This window comes from Balaenoptera borealis (assembly GCF_965194805.1).
Source record: "Balaenoptera borealis genome assembly, chromosome: 2".
NCBI classification, from domain to species: domain Eukaryota; kingdom Metazoa; phylum Chordata; class Mammalia; order Artiodactyla; family Balaenopteridae; genus Balaenoptera; species Balaenoptera borealis.
In genome coordinates, this window is record NC_138867.1 from 44,508,962 (window position 1) to 44,531,452 (window position 22,491).

General features: G+C 35.3%; 1 protein-coding gene across 3 annotated transcripts in view; it reads left to right on the top strand.

The window, feature by feature from the left end:
* MTREX (Mtr4 exosome RNA helicase) overlaps positions 1-22,491 on the top strand; it is a 132,997-nt gene that overhangs the window by 80,001 nt on the left and 30,505 nt on the right. For all 3 annotated transcript variants that reach the window (XM_082382215.1, XM_082382216.1, XM_082382217.1), the window contains one exon: positions 15,890-16,018. In XM_082382215.1, the coding sequence (XP_082238341.1) occupies positions 15,890-16,018 (129 nt within the window). The remainder of the gene's footprint in view (positions 1-15,889; positions 16,019-22,491) is intronic.

Below are 22,491 nucleotides of genomic sequence, written 5' to 3' on the forward strand. Positions count from 1 at the left end.
TGGTGCAATTGTGAATGGAATTGTTTTCTTGATTTCTCTTTCTGATAGTTCTTTGTTAGTGTATAGAAGTGCAGCAGATTTCTGTATATTAATTTTGTATCCTGCAACTTTACTGAATTCATTGATGAGTTCTAGTAGTTTTTGGTGGCGTCTTTAGGATTTTCTATGTATAGTGTCATGTCATCTTCAGACAGTTAAAGTTTTACTTCTTCCTTTCCAATTAGGATTCCTTTTATTTCTTTCTCTTGTCTGATTGTTGTGGCTAGGACTTCCACTACTGTGTTGAATAGAAGTGGCGAGAGTGGACATCTTTGTTTTGTTGCGGATCTTAGAGGAAATGCTTTCAGCTTTTTTACCATTGAGTATGATGTTAATTGTGGATTTGTCATATATGGCCTTTATTATGTTGAGGTATGTTCCCTCTGTACCTACTTTGTTGAGAGTTTTTATTGTAAATGGGTGTTGAATTTTATCAAAAGCTTTTTCTGCATTTATTGAGATGATCATGTGATTTTTATTCTTCAGTTTGTTAATGTGGTGTTTCATTGACTGATTTGTGGATATTGAACTGTCCTTGCATCCCTGAGATAAATCCCACTTGATCTCGGTTTTGGTCTTTTTAATGTAGTATTGAATTTGGTTGGCTAATATTTTGTTTAGGATTTTTGCATTTATGTTCAGCAGTGATATTAGCTTCTAATTTTTCTTGTGATATCTTTGGTTTTGGTATCAAGGTGGTGATGGCCTTGTAGAAGGAATTTGGAAGTGTTCCTTTCTCTACAATTTTTTGGAATAACTTGAGCAGGATAGTTGTTAACTCTTCCCTAAATGTTTAGTAGAATACACCTGAGATGCCATCTTGCACATCTTCACTTTCTTGGCAATGTTCTTTAAAGCACGAAAGTTTTAAATTTTGATATAGTCCAATTTCTTTTGTTGTTGTTGTTACTTAGGCTTTTGATGTCATATATAAGAAACCACTGCCAACATCAAGATAATGAAGATTTACCCCTATGTTTTTTTTCTACGTTTTATAGTTTTAGCTCTTAACATTTAGGTCTTTGTTCTGTTTTGAGCTGATTTTTATATGTGCCTTAAGAATCCAACTTTTTTCTTGTCCTAGGACTATTTGTTGGAAAATTCTTTTCTCATTAAACGATGCTGGCACCCTTGTCAAAACTCATATGATCATGGACACATGAGTTTATTTCTGGATTCTCAGTTCTGTTCAGTTGATCTATATCTTTATCCTCATGCCAGTACCATACTGTCTGTATTACTGTATGTTTGTAGTTAAGGTTTGAAGAAATGGATTGGTAAGACCTCCACCTTTATTCAAGATTGTGTTGTTGGCTATTCTGTGACCCTTACAAGTCCATGTGAATTTTATTATCTGTCAGTTTCTACAAAGAAGTTAGCTGGGATTCTGATAGGGATTTCATTTAATCTTTAGATCATTTTGGAGAGAGTATTGTCAGCTTACAAGTCTTGAGTCTTTCATTTGTGAACATAGGAAGTTTTCCCATTTTTTTAGATCTTTTGAAATTGCTTGCAACAATAATTTGTTTTCCAAGTATAAATTTTGCACTTCTTTTGTTAAATTTATTCCTGAGTATTTTAATCTTTTGATGTTATCATAAATGGAATTGTTCTTTTGATTTCATTTTTTAATATTTCATGGCAAGTATATATTAACACAGTTGACTTTATATATTGATCTTGCATTCTGTAACTTTGCTAACTTTATTAGTTCTAATAGTTCTAATAGTGGGTTCTTTAGGATTTTCTTGTCTGCAAATAGAGGTGGTTTTACTTCTCCCTTTCCATTCTGGATGCATTTTATTTCCTCTTTTTGCCTAATAGGCCTGGCTAGAACCTCCAGTACAATATTGATGGAGCAGATGCCCTTGTCTTTTTCCTAATCTTGAGGTGGGGGGAACATTCACTGAGGTGGGGGAACATTCATTCTTTCACCATTAAGTATGTTTTCTTAAGTGTCCTTTATTGAGTTGAGGAAGTTTCCTTTTCCTAGTTTGTTGAGTGTTTTTGTCATGAGTGTTGTTTTTTGTCAAATGCTTTTTATATGCCTATCCAAATAATCATGTGGTTGTTTTTTATTCTCTTTTGTATTTAATCTGATGAAGTATATTATACTAATTGATTTTCAAATACTAAACCAAATTTGGATTCCTGGGATGAATCGTACTTGTTCATTCCCTGTTATCCTTTTTCTGTGTTAATGGATTTGGTTTGCTAATATGTTGTTAAAGATATTTGCACCCATATTCAAAGGAGATAATGGTTTGTAGTTTTCTTTTCTTTTGCTGTCTTTCCCTGGGTTTGGTATCAGGGTAATGCCTGCCTCACATAATGAGTTAAGAAGTGTTCCCCTCCTTGTCTATTTTTTGGAGGAGTTTTTTAAGAATTTATATTCATTCTTTATATATTTGGCTGTGAGGTCACCTGCCTGGGCTTTTCTTTGTGGATTGTTTATTGATTGTTAAATCAGTTTCTTTATTTGTTATAGGTCTGTTCAGATTGTCTGTTTCTGAAACAGTTTCAGTGATTTGTCTTTTTAGGAATTAGTCCATTTCATCTAAGTTACCTAGTTTAGTGGTGTACAGTTGTTCATAATATTGCTTTATAATCCTTTTTATTTCTGTAAAGTTGTTAGTAATGTCTCCTCTTTCATTTCTTTTTTTTTTTTAACATCTTTATTGGAGTATAATTGCTTTACAATGGTGTGTTAGTTTCTGCTGTATCACAAAGTGAATCAGCTATATGTATACATATATCCCCATATCCCCTCCCTCTTGCTCTCCCTCTTGCTCTCCCTATCCCATCCCTCTAGGTCACAAAGCACCGAGCTGATCTCCCTGTGCTATGTGGCTGCTTCCCACTAGCTATCTATTTTACATTTGGTAGTGTATATATGTCCATGCCACTCTATCACTTTGTCCCAGCTTACCCTCCTCTTTCATTTCTGATTTTGATACTTTTAATCTTTCACCTAGCTAAAGGTTTATCAGTTTTGTTCATCTCAAAGAATCAGCTCTTGGTTTCATTGATTTTTCTTTATTTTTAAGTTTCATTAATTTCTGCTTTATTTATAATCTTTATCATTTCCTTCCATCTCCTAGCTTTAGATTTAGTTTGCGGTTCTTTGTCCGTTGTCTTTAAGTGGAAGATTAGGTTATTAATTTGAGATTTTCTTCTTTTATAATACATTTATACCAATGTCTTTTATAAGACGTTTATACCAATAAATTTCCATCTGCAAGGAATTTAGCTGCATGAATTTTGGCGTATTGTGTCTTCATTTTCATTCATCTCAAAGCATTTTTTAATTTCCCTTTTGAGTTCTTTGACCCATTGGTTATTTAAGAATGTGTTAATTTCCATATATTTGTGAATTTCCTGAATTTCTGTCTGCTTTTGATTTCTAATTTCATTCTGTTGTTGAGAACATACTTGATATTATTTCATTCCTTTTGAATTTAGTGAAGTTTGTGCAGTGACCTAACATGTTCTCTCCTACAGAATGTTTCATGTGCAGTTGAGAAGAATGTATATTCTGTTGAGGTGAGATGTTCTTTAGGTATCTGTTAGGTCTAGTTTTTTTTTAGAGTGTTGTTCAGGTCTTCTATTTCTTTCCTTGCAGATCCTTCTTTCTAGTTGTTTTATGCATTGTTAAAAGTGGGGTATGGAAGTCTCTTAACTATTATTGTTGAAATGTTATTTCTTCCTTCATTTCTGTCAATTTTTGCTTTATGTGTTTTGTGTTCTGCTAAAGTGTGTTTCATCTTATGATTAGTATAGCCCACTTCAGCTTTCTTTTGATTGTTGTTCATATGCTATATCTCTTTCCATCTTTTTTACTTTCAGTCTTTTTCGTATCAGTGAATTTAAGCTATGTCTCCTATAGACAGCATGGTTGGATATTGTTTTATCTAATCTGAAAAATCTCTGCCTATCGATTGGGCTGCTTAACCCATTCACATTTAATGTTATTATTGGTATGACTAGATTGATGGCTGTCTTTTTTTGTTTTCTATGTGTCATTTCTTTTTTTGTTTTTCTATTCCTCCTTTAGTGCTTTCTTTTGCATTGAGTACCTGTTTTCTAATGTGACATTTTAATTTATTTCATGGGCTTTTTTCTCTACCTATATTTTTTGTTATTTTCTTAGTGGTTGCTAGGGCTTTCCATATACATATTAACATAATAGAATAAGCTTCAGATTTATACTAACTTAATTCCAGTTAGATATAGAAACATTACTCTTTTATGCCTCTGTTCCATTTTCCCTCTTTTTGTGGTATATATGTTATAGGTGTTACACCTATAAATGTTACAAACCCAACAATACATGTTATAATTATTACTTTAGATAATGTTATGGCTTTTAAAGAAGCTTAGAGGAGAAAGGAGAGTAAGTATATATTTATAACTTCTGTTATATTAACCTTGTTTATCATTTCTGGTTGTCTTTCTTAATTCCTATGAATTCAACTTACCATCTAGATTTATTGACTTAGCCCAATACTGCTTTGCTCCCACCTACTTCCTTTGTGCTATTATTGGCAAATATACTACATTTCTGTTATAGGCTCAACAGTCTCAAAAATTCAATATATACATTTTGTTTTATATAATGAGTTTTTAAGTCATTTAAGAGAAAAGGAAATAGTCAATTATTTTGTCTTTTATAATTACCATTACCAGAGTTGTTTCTTCATGTGGATTCAATATTATGACTGGTGTCACTTACTTTCAGCCTGAAGAACTTCCTTTAGTGTTTTATGTAAAGCTAGTATGCCAGCAAAAAATTCTCTCAGTTTTTTGTTTATTCGGGAATGCTTGTTTTTGAACGATAACTTTGCCTGCATATAGATTTCTTGGTTAAGAGGTTTATTCTGTGAATATGCTAACCCACTGCCTCTGGCCTCCATCATTTCTCCTGAGAAGTTTCTGCTATTAACCTTATTGTAGTCTCCTTGTAAAAAATAAGTCTTGTTTTTCTCTTACTCCTTTCAAGATTTTCTATTTATGTTTGGTTTTTGCATTTTTGCTGTGGTATGTGTATTTGGGCATCTTTTTGCATTTACTCTGTTTGGAGTTCATTGAATTTCCTGTAGTGTTTTTCAATTAATTTTGGTAAGTTTTCAGCCATTATTTTATTAAATATTTTTTCATTACTTCTTTCCTCTTTTTCTGGTATTCCCATTATGTTTATGTTGTCATTCTTATTGGTGACCTACATTTCTCTGTGGCTTTGTTCATTTTTCTTCCTTTTTTTTCCCTCCCTCTGTTTTTGGATTGTATCATCTCTTCCAGCCTATCTTCAAATTTGTTAATGCTTTCTTGTACTTCACATATGCTGTTGAATTCCTCTAGTGAGTTTTTCATTTCAGGTATTTCACTTTTGAAATCCAGAATTTCCTGTTGGTTCTTTTTATCATATCTGTCTATTGATATTCTCTATCTGATTGTTATTGTCAATCAAATTGGGACATTGATTATTGTCCCTTCCTTTACTTCTTTAATTATGGTTCCATAGTTCTTTGCGCATATTTATAATGGCTACCTTTAAGACTTTGTTTAATCCAACATGTGGTCACTCTCACAGGCACTTTCTGTTGCCTGCTTTTTTTTCTGTTTTATTCGTTATGGTTCATACTTTTCTGCCTTTGTCCATGTCTCATAATTTTTCCTTAGAAATTGGACATTTTAAATAATATATTGTAGCACTCTTGGTACTGGTTTTCCCCACCCCCCAAGCCAGGTTTATTGTTGTTATTTGCTTGTTTATATGTTTCATGAGCAGCTAGATTTTTTGAGTGAAGTGTATTCCACCTCCCTCTTCCCCCTACAATGCTGAACCTTTTATGTTGGCACAGCCTTGGATATGCCCATAGTTACTCTGGGATGACAGTGGTTTTAAAAAGGGTCTCTTTGTGTCTTTCCCTGAACATACCCTTCTGTTAAGCCCCACTAATTGCAGGAGGCTCCTCCTAGCTTCCCCCCCACCTCCCCCGCACCCCAGGTTCTCTCCTGTAAACTAGCTGGCCTCCACATTTTGTCTGTATTTCCAGTGATTCTACAGATTTCCTCCATTTGTGTTTCACCACGGCCTTCACTGTTTTGGAGCATGCTCTAAAGTTTGAACTTCCCCAGCCTCTATTGTAAATGAAATCACGTTCTTTTGGAAGGTATTAAGAGCTGTTTTAAGGCCTGCTTCTCCCCCCAGGCACAATCTCTGAGCCAAGTTCTAAAGCTTGGTGTGGGAACAGTGGTCCACTTCTCTCTGGGTAACACTCCTGCTTTAGGACCTGAGGGCTAAGTGGAGCATAAGAGCCTTACATCTTCTCAGCTTGCCTCTCCCAGCATGGAATCAACGTCTTATAAGCCAGGACAAGGGCAGTTTGAGGCCCCAGTATTCTCAGCAGTGCTACCCCCAAGATAGTCTCTGGCTAAGCAGTGGGGACGGGGCAGAAAAGGGGAGCCCCCACCTCTCAGCCCCTACAATCCCCTACTTGCCCAGAACTTAGCCCTAGCAATAGGTAGGTGGGAGCACGATAAGAAATGTTGATATCATGCTCTTCCTGGGAAGATAGACCTCTACCTGAGATTTGCAGGCGGAGCAGCCCTCCTGTGTTCTGGGCTTCACCAGTCTGCAATTCCTGTTTTCTTGAGTTAGGAAGGAGTGAGAGGGGAGTGGTCTTGGTTTAGATATCACAAATTCTTACTGAATTTTCATAGATTTCCTTGAATATGTTTCTTCCTTTGCTATATGCCCTTAGAACCATTTCCAGAGACTTTGAATGGTTGGGTTTTTGTAATTTTCTCCAGTTTTGGTGGGGAGCAGGTTTGTGGAGCTCCTTATGCTGTCATGCTGGTAGTTGACAGGTTTTACATTTTTAAAGGAGAAAAATTATAGCGAATATTGCATTCACACACACACACACACACACACACACACACACACACACACTGTGGATAGGTTTCTTAATTATTTGTCTCTACTGGTCCTTAATCCATGTATAAAAATAGTGCCAGTTGATGAGAGTTCTTTTAGGCAAAGATGGAATGGGGAATAGAGAGGAACACATTCATTTTATTCTGCTTAAATTGATGGTGAAACTGATTTTTCCATTGAGCTGTTTACATTTGTTCACTAAAAATATGAAGTACATTTTTATTAATTTTGTAATCTAGGTCAGAATACTAATTCAAAGATTTTTGTGGTCAGTTGGGTTTGCTAGAGAGAGAGGCATCAACTTAAAAAATTTGCACAACCTAAAAGCTGAGAATTATATTTTATTTGGTGGACTTACTGAGAAGCCAGTATATTTGAGGAAAAGTCATAAAATTATAAATCACATCAGTTCATTTAGTCCCATGTAATTAATTCCTGTTGATCTGGATGAAGTCGTCAGGTTTTCTATTAAAGTTTTGTAATTTCTTCCCTAGTTCAGGGGTATGACCTAAAAGTTAAAAGGAACAATATTTACCAAAGATTCCTTTTATGAATCTTCCTTTATGAATCTTCATTTTTAAAAAGCATCAGAGTAAAACAGTGATTGTCTATAAATGACAAGACTTAAAATGGCATGGTTAAAGATCTGATTACAGTGCAGTTGACAAGAAACTTGGGTGTTTCTGTGTCATACAACATTTTAAGATAATTATGAGTTATGACTAATAACATTATACCAGGGCATATCAGATTTTTAGGAATTAAATTTTGGGATATCTACATTAATGACATTTACCTATACAATATAACCTTAGAAGATTTATCTCCAGTAAATGGCAATGCTCCTCAAGTAATTTAACATACCGTATAAGCCTAATTAGTTTAACATTCCTTTCTGAGATGTCTCAGAATTTCTTTGAAGCATCCTAGAGTTAGCTGGAGGTCAAAAGAACTTCAGTTAGAATTTTATGTTTGGGAAGTTTGTCAAAAATATCAAAAAGTTTCAAAATACTTGGTAAAATCACTGTGAAACAATACTTGTTCACTTAACCAGAGTGATAAAAGATTTCACAAACAAATACAGATCACTTAAAGGCAAAGAAACTCATACAATCTGTTATCAAAAGCAGTACTCCAAGAAGACTTTGTTCTCTAATAGAGAGGAACCAAATCCAGTGTTGCACCAGCCTACTTTTGATAACAAAATCCATTTATGTAAATTTATGTAAATCAAATTTAATCTAATCCCAGCCTGACCATGTACAAAACTCCTTTTCAGGGTTCCTTTTACAAACCTTCCACAGTTTTCTGTACTCTTATTAGTTTGTCCCTTATTTTTTCATCTTGAAACAACTGGCTCTAGGACAAAACATTCTTTCCCCTTAACAAAATATATTTTCATTCCTCATGCCTTCTTTTGCATACATTTCATTTTCCTTACATACTGAAATGTTTCCCTTACTATCTTTAGTAACTTTAACTACATATTACTATTTTAACCCTTAAAAACCTTAATCTCTAGCAAAAACCAACAAGCAGCAAGTAACTGTGAACTTTTTGTCATACCAGCATTTCCTGGTTGGAATATTCCATAACCTAGAAACATCCATCTTCTCGTAGCATAATTTCTTTCCTCAATGTGGTGTAAGATGTGTCTAATAAACCCAAATTAGTTCCCTCTTGTAAGGAGACAGAGGTAGGTAAATTTAGACCTGTTCAGCAATTAATGTTCTAGTGTTTTATCTTATTTGAAATAACCTGGGTATTCAGTGAATTCCCATCATTTAACTTAACTTAGCAAAATTCAAATTACCAAAAATCTGGAAAAACTATTTTAGAGAGACATACCCAAAGCATAATTATTCCTAAAAGTGTTCACCTGAAAACTCTTATCTCATTTACCTTTATTTTGTAACTTATGAAAATCATACCAAGTTAAAGTTTTTCTTGCTGACAAACTCTATAACAGAAATAACATGAATTTATTGGTCTTCAGTAAACCTAGGTACAATAAAAGTCAAACATGTCTGTATTGATATTTCCTAGATCATGTGAACCTGAAATTCATTCTGGCCAGTTTCTTTTATATTTAGAAATATTTAGTTTATAAGCACTTACTTTTAAGTCGATTAAGTAGAACTCTTTTATAAGTTTAATTTTGGTAATGTTTTCCAGAGGTAGAGACATCTCATATATATAATGTACACACATACATATAAACAGACAAAGTCAGAGATCTCACAGCTTCACTTTAAAAAGTTAGTTAAGGGGGCCTCCCTGGTGGCGCAGTGGTTGAGAATCTGCCTGCCAGTGCAGGGGACACGGGTTCGAGCCCTGGTCTGGGAAGATCCCACATGCCGCTGAGCAACTAGGCCCGTGAGCCACAATTACTGAGCCTGCGCATCTGGAGCCTGTGCTCCGCAACAAGAGAGGCCGCGATAGTGAGAGGCCCGCGCACCACGATGAAGAGTGGCCCCCGCTTGCCACAACTGGAGAAAGCCCTCGCGCAGAAACGAGGACCCAACACAGCCATAAATAAATAAATTAATTAATTAATTGAAAGGTTAGTTAAGAATCAGGTATTAAAATATAAACTTACTAGTTTATAAATAACAGTTGGAATAAGTTAAATTTGCTGAGATGAGTAGGGCTTCACTATTTGTGGAAAAGGCTTTTAAGATTTGTATTTGTCCTTGATAAACTGTTAAGGAGGCTATGAATTAGATTTTGGGTGAGGGAGCCTTTCCAGAGACTTGAGCTTAAAAAGTCCTACCTCCCCCACCCCGTGGCCTTTTTCTTCTAGGTTTCAGGTTTTACCAGACTGAGCTAATTTGACTCACTTTCAAGTCACTGTGGGCTGTATTTACATTTCTAATTTGTAGAGATTTACAAGACAAAGACAGTTGCTTTTAATTCTCTGAAGAACTGGTCTTCTGCCAAAATTATATTAAAGATTGATTTTCCCAACTATATTTTATTTAATTTGCTTTTTTTTAATATCAGAAGATTTCCAACCAAACTGAAAATTGAGTTCTATGTTCTAGAACTTTATGGTTCAATTTTTCATGCCTTCAAAGGCTTGCATAAGGCATTTAACAAAGACCCTCTTTCTGATTGCATAGGTTAGACACAGAGCAAAATCTTTATTCTTCTTATTAGCCCCTAAATATTAGCTCCCAGTCTTGCACCATATTGAGGAAAGAAGATGGATATTTCTAGAGTTTATGGAATATTCCAATTAGGAAATGCTGGTATGCCAAACAGTTCACAATTTTACTTGCTGCTTGTTGGTTTTCACTAGAGTTTAAGGTATTTGAGTGTTCCTTTTACTGTGTGGGTTCAGGTAACCCTACTGGTTTCTGTTAGTATGTTTAATTAATATTGTCTGAAGGGCAGATTTATATGCCCTGTCCTGTACTTCCAGGCAGGGGACGCATTCCCCAGTGAAACATGTCTATCTCACGATATAATTAGGCAAAAGAGATGTAACCATCTTATATTAGATCTATTTAAATATACCAAATTTTATAAACTTTATCTCAGTTCTGTCAACTTTTGTACCTTTAACTTTAGTTTGTATTAGGGCACTATCAACATACCTTTGTCTTATAAGGAGTCCAGAAACTTTTCTTTTTATCCCAACCATTTAATCTTTTTATATAAAAGGCTTTGGGATTCCCAATGAGATGTTGAGGCAAAGGACTCAGGACCCTTTGTTGATTTTTTTTAACTTGATTAATTGGCCCAAGCAATTGTTGGTCAGTTATCTCAGTGCAATTTTTTCAGACTTTTTTTTTACCCCAGACTTGTTTGGAGCCCTTTAATGTTGGGGACCAATAGGGGGGTTCCTTTGACCCATCCAATCTTAGGTAGTGTTGTATCAGAACCTTTTGTTTTAATCCCATTAACATCCATTTTATTTATTCTGTTTTAAAATAACCATGTAAAAATTTCTTTATCCATTTGGGACGAGGCCCTTTAAAATTTCTACCTTTTTGTGAAGAAGTCTCTAGACTTTTTCTTCAGTTTTTTTCTTACTTCCCTGTTAATCAACCTAATTAACATGAATTATCCTAGTGTTTTTATTAGCATCTGTAAGACCCATGAAGGGAAAGCAGAGTGCACAAATAAAGCTTCCCAAGCCATGTTTTCTTTTCGTTTGGGTTAAATTAAAGGAGTTCTCAGGTTAGCCATTTTATCTTTTTCTACCTTCTGATTTCATTTTTTCATAGGTACCAATAGAACAGCTGTTTATAATGAGAGCTCTAAAAATTTACCAGTTTAGAAGTTTCTCAAATTTAAAAGATCCATCATCTGGCCATTAACGAGATATATCTTAATAGGGACTCAAACCAATAAAATGCAAGAGGCATGCCCACATGACAGTGTGAAGCAAGCCACCTAAACAAAATCCAGAAAATTTACTCCCCACAATAGTAAAAGACCTTCGTTGTACAGGCTGATACAAGGAAGGTTAAGATGGCAGAAAGCCCCCTGAAAGTTGGCACAGTCAGACAAAAGATTGCTCAGAATCCCAGTCTGTTCAATGGGCTGTGAAATGTACACCGTATGTGTACTTTATGGATGGCAGAGACCAAGTTCTCAGAACACACACACACACACACACACACACACACACACACACACACAGTGCCGAAGAAGATTGGGTAGAACATTTACCTCTCAAAGACACGGAAAGATAAATGCAAGTTCCCACTAAAAGGACTTTTTCTTTACGGTCAGAATTCTGAAAATATGTTTTATCAAGCTGGATTTCTCTAACTTAACTGCATATGCAATAAAAGAGCCCCCATCTTAGTCATTTTCAGGGCAAGATTTCCTTTAATCCCCAATTAAAGTACTTGTAAGTTTTGCATGTACATAAACCTGGTAATTTGTCACTCCTTTTGTTTTGAAAGTTTTGTTCCCTCTTCTGAAGTCAGTTTGTTGAGATAAAGTAGGTAGTGACAATCCTGTGGTGGGCCAGGGTGCTGTTTGTGAGCTTAACTGCTCTAGGTTTTACCCTGGAGCTGTTTAGCTCTCTTACGTGTCTCAGTTTTTCCCGGCAGTATCCTGAGACCACTGTGGGTGCTCAGATCATGGAGTGACCAACTCTTATGCATATCCCCCGCAGAGCAAATTTTTAATTAAAGTGAGTGGGTTTCCCTGTAGGGGCAGCCGCATATTATGAGGGCTTGCCTCCACCACTCCCACAAGCGTCTTAGTTGCCTGAGAAAGCCGTTGCCACCTGGGAGGAGATGTTCCTTTTACAGAGCAGAAAGCTCTCATGAGATACCTCACTTTTATTACAATAAACTGTTAAAGTAGCCAATTCAAGGAAAAATGACAAGCCAGTCTTCTACCTAATAACGCACTCCGGCCTTACTCAGTGTCTTTCAGCTGAGCAGAGTCTTCCCAGTGTCTTTCAACGGAGGATAACCGACTCAGTGTCTAAACTAAGCAAAAGTCTTCCCAGTGTCTTTCAGCTGAGGTTAACCTGCTCAGTGTCCAAACTGAGCAAAAATCTCCCCAGTATCTTTCAACTGAGGGTGAACCAGGTACCTCTTCTTGAAACAAAGTTTCAAAGATAACCTGCTCCTCCAAAGAGGAGACTTAGGAGATTCGAGAACCAGGAGATAAACTGGAGATTAAATAAAACGTAGGAGATTCGAGAACCAGAAGAGACTCACCCAAATTGTCTGGACTCTCCGAGGAGGCAAACAGGCCCAAGTGGCCTCAGCTGGTTTGGTACCAAGGCTCCGGATCCTCATATAGTTCAGGCAAAGGAGAGAAGTCTGCTCTGGGTCCCTTTGTTAGTTGCCGAAACAGTCGACTGAAAAAAAATTGCACAATCTAAAAGTTGAGAATTATGTTTTATTCGGCAGACTTACTGAGACCTTAAGCCCGGGAAACAGCCTCTCAGATAGCTTTGAGGGACTGTTTTGAAGAGGTAAGGGAGGAGCCAGGATATATAGGAGTTTTTGCAGACAAACAAAAACTAGGTAGTCAGAACATCAAAAGATTACAGTTAATTAAAGAAAACCAGACACCTCAAGTTAATGAATTTAACACTTTTCCATGTATCGGAAGATGCAAGCGTCTGGGCTTATTGAAATTGTTCCTTTGATATGCACCTTAACTGCCCTGTTTTTCTCCATCCTGTATCCCCTCAGAGTATACCATTGGGGGTGGCTGCAGAGGCTGATAGCTTGATGGCAGGCAGCCTGTTTATCTTGATCCTGAGCTCCCCTCCCCTCAGGATGCACCATCAGGGGTGGCTTCAGTGGCTGATGGCTGCAGCATTCTTTGCTCACTGATACGGCAGGTGACATGACATCCTTTGTCCACAGAGGGAAAGTACATACTGATGAAGAAAATATTTTGAAGCATTTTAAGGAGATAAAAATGCATTGTCAATATTTATTTTGTATTTGTTTCTTTACATTCTATAATCTTGAGATTATCAAAATTATATTTCTCTTATGTGAAGGTTGATATTGTTGACCCACCTTCACCAAAGTACAGAACTAGAAAAAATTTGCTGAGAAAAGTTTTATCATTTTAGGAAATAAATTTAATAGCAAGTTTTCATTTAATGCAACAATAAAGAAAGCTTTCAAAAGAGTTTCCATAGTAACACTTGAGAATATCTCTGTAATGTTGTAAATGGTTTTGGTAGTTCTACAAAGATAATTATGTATGAGATGATAGGGAGAATATTAAGTTTATAAATAAAATCTACAGAATTGGAATTAAAGCCAATAACAGAGTTCTAGATTGTCTAGACACGTTAAAGATTCTTCATAAATCTTAGGTTATTTTTGTCCAAATACTCGTATGTCCTATAACACCTTGTAGTTAATTTATTCATCATATTGTGAAATGCATCTTATTTAGAGGGGTTTTTTCCCCTCTGGAAAGCTAAATATTATAATCACTGATTCTCCTTATGGTTCTTGGCCCCTTGGAAGAGTTAACAGTTGGTCATAACTGTTTACCTCATTTTAAAACTCATTTTGTATTAACTAAGAGAGAGAGATATATATATGCGTGTGTGTGTGTATATATATATACACACACACATAATCTTTTCAGATACAAGTCTAATTGAAAATACTGTCTTTGAATCTGTATCAAGCTGAAAAATGTTTGAAAACTTCTTTAAAAATAACCATATTTTGAATAAAAATATGTGCTGAGAAAAAACTAGTTTTCTTTTTGAATTGGAAAATGGAGCTTATGCTTTCTTTGAGGAAATTTGTACTCAGATGTTTAAGATAATTATGATTATATTTTTGGTTTGTTTTGGAAATATATTTTACTATTCTGAGGCAGATTGATAGTTTTATTACAGAAATAGATTGTAGGAATGGATTCATGGTCATTTCTTGACAGTTTTTCATTTTTGCACAGGAACTGTGCAGGCGGGGGTGGGAGGAGAACAAATCATCACTTCTTGCCATGTTCCCCTCTCAATCAAAATAACTCTCCCTTAAGGGGAATCTGCCTACATTGTTGGTGGGAATGTAAATTGGTGCAGCCACTATGGAAAACAATATGGAGGTTCCTCAGAAACTAAAAATAGAGTTGCCATATGATCCAGCAATCCCACTCCTGGGCATATATCCGAACAAAATTATAATTAAAAAAGATACATACACCCCTATGTTCATAGCAGCACTATTCACAATAGTCAAGACATGGAAACCTAAATGTCCATCAACAGATAAATGAATAAAGTATGGTATGTATATTGATACAATGGGATGCTGCTCAGTCATTAAAAAAAAAACAAAAACAAAATAGTGAACAAAATAATGCCATTTGCAACAACATGGATGGAACTAGAGATTATCATACTAAGTGAAGTAAATCAGACAGAGAAAGACAAATATCATATGGTATCACTTATATGTGGAATCTAGAATATGACATAAGTGAACCTATCTATGAAACAGAAACAGACTCACAGACATAGAGAACAGATTTGTGGTCTGACTTGTGGTCTGGGGAGGGATGGAATAGGAGTTTGGAGTTAGATGCAAACTATTACATATGGAATGGATGAACAACAAGGTCTTACTGTATAGCACAGGGAACTATATTCAATATCTTGTGATAAACCATAATGGAAAAGAATATAAAAAAGTGTTTATATATATGTATAACTGAATCACTTTGCTGTGCAGCAGAAATTAACACATTGTAAATCAGCTATACTTCAATTTTTTAAAAAAACTTATCCCTTTATCTAATTTTATGCAAAAGAGATTATTCAAATATTGAATTAAAAAGCAAAGAGGAATTCTTTACTGAAGAAAAAAGTCTTCTATTACTATTTGAAAAATGTTGCTCTCAAACATAAATTGTCATAGTGCAGAAGATGTGATTAGTGTTAGGTCTTTGAGAATCATGTTTTTATTAGAGAATATAAAAGACTAAAAGACTTTTAATGAAATGATATGAAACCACAGAGTAGAGGTGCCAGTATACTAAGCAATAAAATAATCTGCTCTGAATATATTTTTCATCTTGTTTAATTAAGGTTATTTGAAGATACATACTCATTTTCTGATACTGATAATTCCTTTTGGTTTCTTTTTCTAATTCTGGCATAACATGAAATAAAATTATAAACCGATCATTAGAAACTTAAAATGGCATATCAGTTGACAGTGATCATAACATTTAAATTTGTAATTATCAAGTAATTTCTGTGTTTTTTCATCCAGTGGAGCATGTTGAAGGATGAAAAGAGACAGGCTTCATTTCATGAAATTAACATTTATTGTGCATTACGTAAGTCATAGTGCTAAATACTGAGAACATAGTTCCTGTACACATGGAACTTAAAATTTGTGTGCCAGTTTTTAAGAATTAATAAACTTCTTTTATCCTGTTTTTTTCTAGCCTAATTCTGGTGAACTGGATCCTTTATATGTAGTGGAAGTACTTCTGCGCTGTAGCAAAGAGAGCTTGAAAAATTCAGCTACTGAGGCTGCAAAACCAGCTAAGTCTGATGAGAAAGGAGAGATGCAGGTTTGTACTTTATTTTTCATTTTCAGATTTCACATATTTTGTACATTATTTATAATCACTAGTTTTCCTGAATGTGATTATAATGAACATACTGTCATGATTTCCTAATTGGAAGTTTTCAAGGTATGTGAAAGCCATCTAACACCAGTAGGATGATTAATCTCCTTATCAGATTATGGCAAGGTAATTAGTGACAAAGTGAAAGATAAAGAGAATTTAATAATTTAAATTTTCACATGAAGCTGGAATTTACCTGAGCTAAAAAAGATGTTTTATCATTATTTTGCGATTGTATCATTTTACACTTTATTCCATCCATATTGTTTATTACATTCCTGTGAAAATAATGATTGAAAATAATGAGCCAGTGTTTTGATAATGAAAAAGTTCTACCTAAGTTTCCTTAAAATCGTTTAATTTACATGTGCTTTTAATTAAATGCAAAACATTCAGCTTGCCACATGAGATACACATATTACTTAAATGTCTCCTATTTTATTTCATTTTAAAATAATTAATATAGAATAATTGTAGGTAAGCCTTACTGTGGAGAGTCCAAGTATCTATTTGAAGAGTAATCTCATACTGAAATTTTGTTATTTTTAAACACTGCTTTAAGTATATGGTGTATTGGCTAGGTCTTTTAGGAAATGTCATTGTAATGATACTTGTCATAACAGGCTTTGGTTTGTGGAAAGTAAAATCTGCCACTGTAGCATCATCGGCTGCTGCTTTGCATCAGTGAAATGAATGTGAGATTCAAAGCTGACAGTATTTAAAAAGACTGTTTATTATTAAACATTTTAAAATAATGATTTAAAAGTCTAGTTATTTATAATTCTGAATACCAGCTAGCCTTTGATCTTTGTTCCTCACTCTTCTAATTTGCTCTCCTCCAGAATTCCACCACCATTGAAACTTACATGATTTACTTTTCCCTAACATTTATTTTGTCAACTGACTGCCTAACTAAAATTAGGCTAAAATTCCCACAATTTGGCATATAGTCATTGTGGCCAAAGGAATCTTTGAAGTTGGAATGGCAAATATGTGGCATGCATCGCAACATTCTCCTTCTCTCATGGCAGATATTAATAATAAGTCATGGGCCCCTTTTACACTCAAAGCTTATTAGACTCTTGCTGAGAAAATGATCTAATGAGTAATTCATTGGAGTTAGTATTTTAGGTGAAACCTGTTTGTTGTCTGCTGTGTTCTAGGCCCAAATTTTATTAAGCATGAGCATCTGTGCCTGTTTTACTTAAAGATACTGAGAAGCTTTGCAGTACTTAATAATATGATTTTGTTGAGTTCAATAGACAGTCTCTACAGGGAAGTCTTCACTGTACCCTGGGGCAAAACTGAGTGTCTCTCCTCTGCTGAATAACATTTTTTTATTCAGTTTATTTCAGCATATGCTGCTAAGGAAATTAAGGTGGGGATGTGTAAGCATGAATTATATATGTAGTCTCTGACTTAAAGGGGTTTAGAACTATGGAGGGAGCATTTTTTGCTCAGAGAGGTGACCATCAAAGATACGTGTGTGTATAGTCTTATAAAAGAAGTAATGAGACTTAGGCAAATTTGTAGGAATATTAGAACTTTTTTCAGACAAAAATTGCATTCCCAGCTGTGGAAGCAACATGTGCAGAGTACAAAACATCCCTCTTTAAAAATAACTCCAAGACGAAATTGGGTCATTTGTAGAGACTTGGATGGATCTGGAGACTGTCATACAGAGTGAAGTAAGTCAGAAAGAGAGAAACAAATATCGTATATTAACGCATATATGTGGAACCTAGAAAAATGGTACAGATGAACCAGTTTGCAGGGCAGAAAATGAGACACAGATGTAGAGAACAAACGTATGGACACCAAGCAGGGAAAGCGGTGGGGTGGTGGGGATGGTGGTGTGATGAATTGGGTGATTGGGATTGACATGTATACACTGATGTGTATAAAATTGATGACTAACAAGAAAAAAAAAAAGCAAGTAACTAAAAAAATAATAATAAATTTTTATATTGATTACATGTTGAAATGGTAATATTTTTAATATATTGGTTAAATAATATATTTTTAAAAATTAAAAAAAAAACCTCCAAGTTGTTCTGTCTATATGGTTGAATGACAAAGGCATAGAATAAAACAGGGAGGAGAACTATACCTTAAGAAATGGGATATGTATATAATATTATTTGCTTTTGCAAATTAATATTTTGAGTAGGAATCCTGGACACAGGGAAATAACGCCACAGGCAGTTTATAAGGAAATCTCACCTCTCAACTGCCATGATTGTGTAGCACTATTTAGGGTAGGTTTGAACCCAATTTCCTTTACATGAGATATGAGGAGGAAGTAGAATTTCCATAGTTATCTTTCCCTCCTCTAACTTTGAGTGTGTGTAATGTCAAATTTAGCTTTTGATCAGCCTTTGTATAAGACTACTTTCTAAAGTGACTTTTTCTTTTACCTGTGAAATAAATCTTGAATTTATTTTTCCAGAAAAACAAAATGGCTTAGAATATAGCTAGCTTTGGATAACAGTTGATTAGTAGAGGTTAACACTTCCGACAATGTATTCTAAAAATTGCTCTTGTCACTGTGGCTTTGCCAGCTTCAAGTGTTTCTGACCACTGCCCCTTATCACAGCCATTTCATAAGAGTTAAATGAGACTCAGTGTCAGGAAATAAAGACCATAATTACAAAGTCTAGAATATTGATTTCTGTTTTGTTTCTCTAGGCAAAGAATTCTCTAGAATCATTCAGCATTAGATTAAAACATCTATAAAAGGACATAGAATAGAAGGTTACAGATCACAACTATACACTTAGGCTATCTAAAAACTACTTAAGAGTCAAAATACCCTTTAATAGTGGTGATAGAATGAGATTTAGCAGTTTTTTCACTTTAGAAGTTTGCATCAAAAGTGTACTATTACAAATTGAAATCAGATTTTTTTATTTTAAATAAACTTTGAACATATTTAAAATAGCTGATTTAAACTCTATTAAGTGCAGTAGCTGGACTTCCTCAGTGACAGTTTCTGTTGACTGCTCTTTTTCCCTGTATATGCACCATATTTTGTTGTTTCTTTACATATTTTGTAATTTTTTTTTAAATTGCACATTTTATATAATATAACATGGCAACTTTGGAAATTAAACCTAAGTTTCTTTATGTTGCTATTTGTTGTAGTTTGTTTGCTTGCTTGTTTGTTTTGTAGACTTTTCTGAATTCTGTTAATTAAGTCTCTATTTTTTGTTGTGCATGGCCACTGAAGTCCCTGCTTAGTTAGCTTAGTGGTCAGCTAATAATTAGACAAAAACTTTCTTAAATGCCCATAACCATTAAGTCCACCAGTTTCTGCTTAGGGACTCTGCATGCATATTGTAGCATGCCTTTAACACTTAGCCAGAGAGTTGACAGCACTACCTTAGCCTTCACTTCCTGTGTGTTCAGTCTTAAGGACACCCAGAGGTGGGAGTTTAGGGCCTGCTCTTTTTTTTGGAGTGTGAACACAGCCCTACACATGCATGAGGCCTTCTATGTTTCTAGTTTTCTAGGAGTGCCTTTCACATCTCCCTATGGTCATCTTACTCTCCATCTTTTCTTTTCTTTTCTTTTTTTTAAGCTTTTTGGTTAACCTGTTATTTGTCCTGTTATCCACCACCTCAAAGTCATGATGTTAAACAATTGCCTCTTACTATTTTTAACAGATGCCCCTAGGGAAAAGGTTGTTTGCACTGGGCAAGCCCTGGGTCAGGTCAAATAATGACCTTCTTGTGAATGAATGAAGTCTTCTAGGGGACCACCAAACAGGTGAAATACTGACAGTTCTCTGGGAATGGCCTATTGAAGTCATTTCAACCCTGTTCTGTCCCTTCCGGTGGCTGCCAGACTGATTTTCAGTGATTGCAGGCTCTTGGTTTTCAAGACTACTGTGGAGCTGAGTGGGAGAGGGAGTAGAGTAAGTTAAAACATCACAAAGCATCCAGTTCTTTGGTTTTGGGGTTTTTTTAATTAAACGCTCCTTGGATTGGTGCAAGCCTTTGTTTAATTTCCAGAGTTCTGAAGAAGTTGATTTTGACAATTGCCAGTATTCTCAACGCTTTTATGGAGAAGAGGATTTTTGGAGGCCTTTGCTCCACCATTTTCACTGGCATTCTTCTGGATAAACTTAGAGAAAGCATCTATTACATTCAATAGATTATTACATTAGTCAGCTTTTAAATTAGATCAAGACACAAATTTAATTTTTAAAAATCTAAAATTTAATAAAAATCACATTGGTTTGAATAACTTTGTCTGCCTTGACTTGATTAAAATTCAGTTGGTTCAGGAAACATCATTCTGATTTAGATGAAAAATTCAAAAATCATATTGTGTTTTAGCTAATAGTCTTAATTGAAGAGATGACATTGGTTGAAATTTACTTAGAGTGTATTGACTTAAAGAATGTATTGACTTAAAATGTACTGACTTCTGATATTATTTACCTTATCATTTGCTTATCTTAAAAGGGGAAATTGATTTATGACAAACTTGCAAAGAAAAAGGTCTAAGAATAAAAATACTCCCTACTGTTGGCATTCTCACGCTTTTCTAATAATTGCCCTCATGATTATTTGGATTTATATAGACCGATGTTGCATCATGATGAGCCTGAATTCTAAGTTCTTTTATAAAGGTTATTAGGTTTAGAAAGTTGAATCAACTGCACAGTGCAAATATTATAGCATGTTTTTAAATCCTTGTGAGTGTAGAGATTTATAATTTCATGGCAACTATTCATTTGGTTTTTAAACATTTAAGTTCTTATTTACAGAACTTAAGTCTTAGGATCTCCCTTTCTTGTACTTAAGGAGACATTTGTAGGAGGGCCTTTATAGTTTCTTTCTTGTCATTAGTGTGAGACTTAGTTGACCATTTCTTGGATGGAACTTATTATGGGAAGCAGCATTAGAAATTGGGCAGTTTCTGTCTTCCTTCTGAATCAAGTCTTCACAGATAGTGTTTATTCTGTTTTCAAGGAAATACTTCTGCATAATGCAGCTTGTGCATAATTCAACTGCAAGTGCGTAAACCGTACACTTCTTATCTAAAGTCAAGTGAATTATTTTTAATTTTTCTGCCATTTTGGATTGTGTACATGTACCTCAGTACAGAAAAATTGTGTATTTCTCCCTCTGGATGTTGGCTACCTGGTACATCATTGACAGTTTTTCATGTCCTGAGTCTTCTCTTTCCAGCCAGCCCATGTATCTAGGATTTGTATGGATCACAAACTGGCAGCTCAAAAGCCAATTCAGTCCACATAATGTCTTCTTTAAAAGTGAATTTGACAGTTTGAGAATAAAAATAATGATAGTAAAAGATTATAATCAGATGAAAATAAAATAAGAACCCACAAGCTTATATACTCAGAATAGATACTGTAGAAGGAATGGAGATGTTAGAAGAGTCAATGTTAGACAACTACCATAAGTAATATTTGACTCAGGCAAGAATAATCCATGGATGCTAAAACTAGTGAGTTGAAAGTTTAATGAAGGGCTTCTCTGATGGCACAGTGGTTAAGAATCCGCCTGCCATTGCAGGGACATGGGTTTGAGCCCTGGTCCGGGAAGATCCCACATGCTGCAGAGCAACTAAGCCCATGAGCCACAACTACTGAGCCTGCGCTCTAGAGCCCGCGAGCCACAACTACTGAGCCCACGTGCCACAACTACTGAAGCCTGCACGCCTAGAGCCCATGCTCTACAACAAGAGAAGCCACCACAATGAGAAGCCCATGCGTCGCAACAAGAGAAAGCCCACGCGCAGCAACGAAGACCCAATGTGGCCATTAATTAATTAATTTTAAAAATGTAAAAAAAAAAGAAAGTTTAGTGAAGAGTGGGATATTTACAAAGTCTATAAAGAATCTCCCTATAAATTTCTTATAAATTTTTTAATATAAATTTATTTATTTATTTATATTATTTTTGGCTGTGTTGGGTCTTTGGTGCTGTGCGTGCGGGTTTCTCTAGTTGCGGCGAGCCGGGGCTACTCTTTGTTGCGGTGTGTGGGCTTCTCATTGTGGTGACTTCTCTTGTTGTGGAGCACGGGCTCTAGGCGCGCAGGCTTCAGTAGTTGTGGCACGTGGGCTCAGTAGTTGTGGCTTGCGGGCTCTAGAGCTCAGGCTCAGTAGTTGTGGCACATGGGCTTAGCTGCTCCGTAGCACGTGGGATCTTCCCAGGCCAGGGCTCAAACCGGTGTCCCTTGCATTGGCAGGCAGATTCTTAACCACTGCGCCACCAGGGAAGCCCCAGTTTCTTATAAATTTATCTCCCTATAAATTTATTGTGAAAGGGAAAGTAGTAACTTATAGTAGAAAATGCTAGCAGATGTTACTTTAATCAAGTAATCAAAGTTACTGTCACCAATCCAGTAATGTTGACCAATGGACTGAGACCAAAAAAAAACAA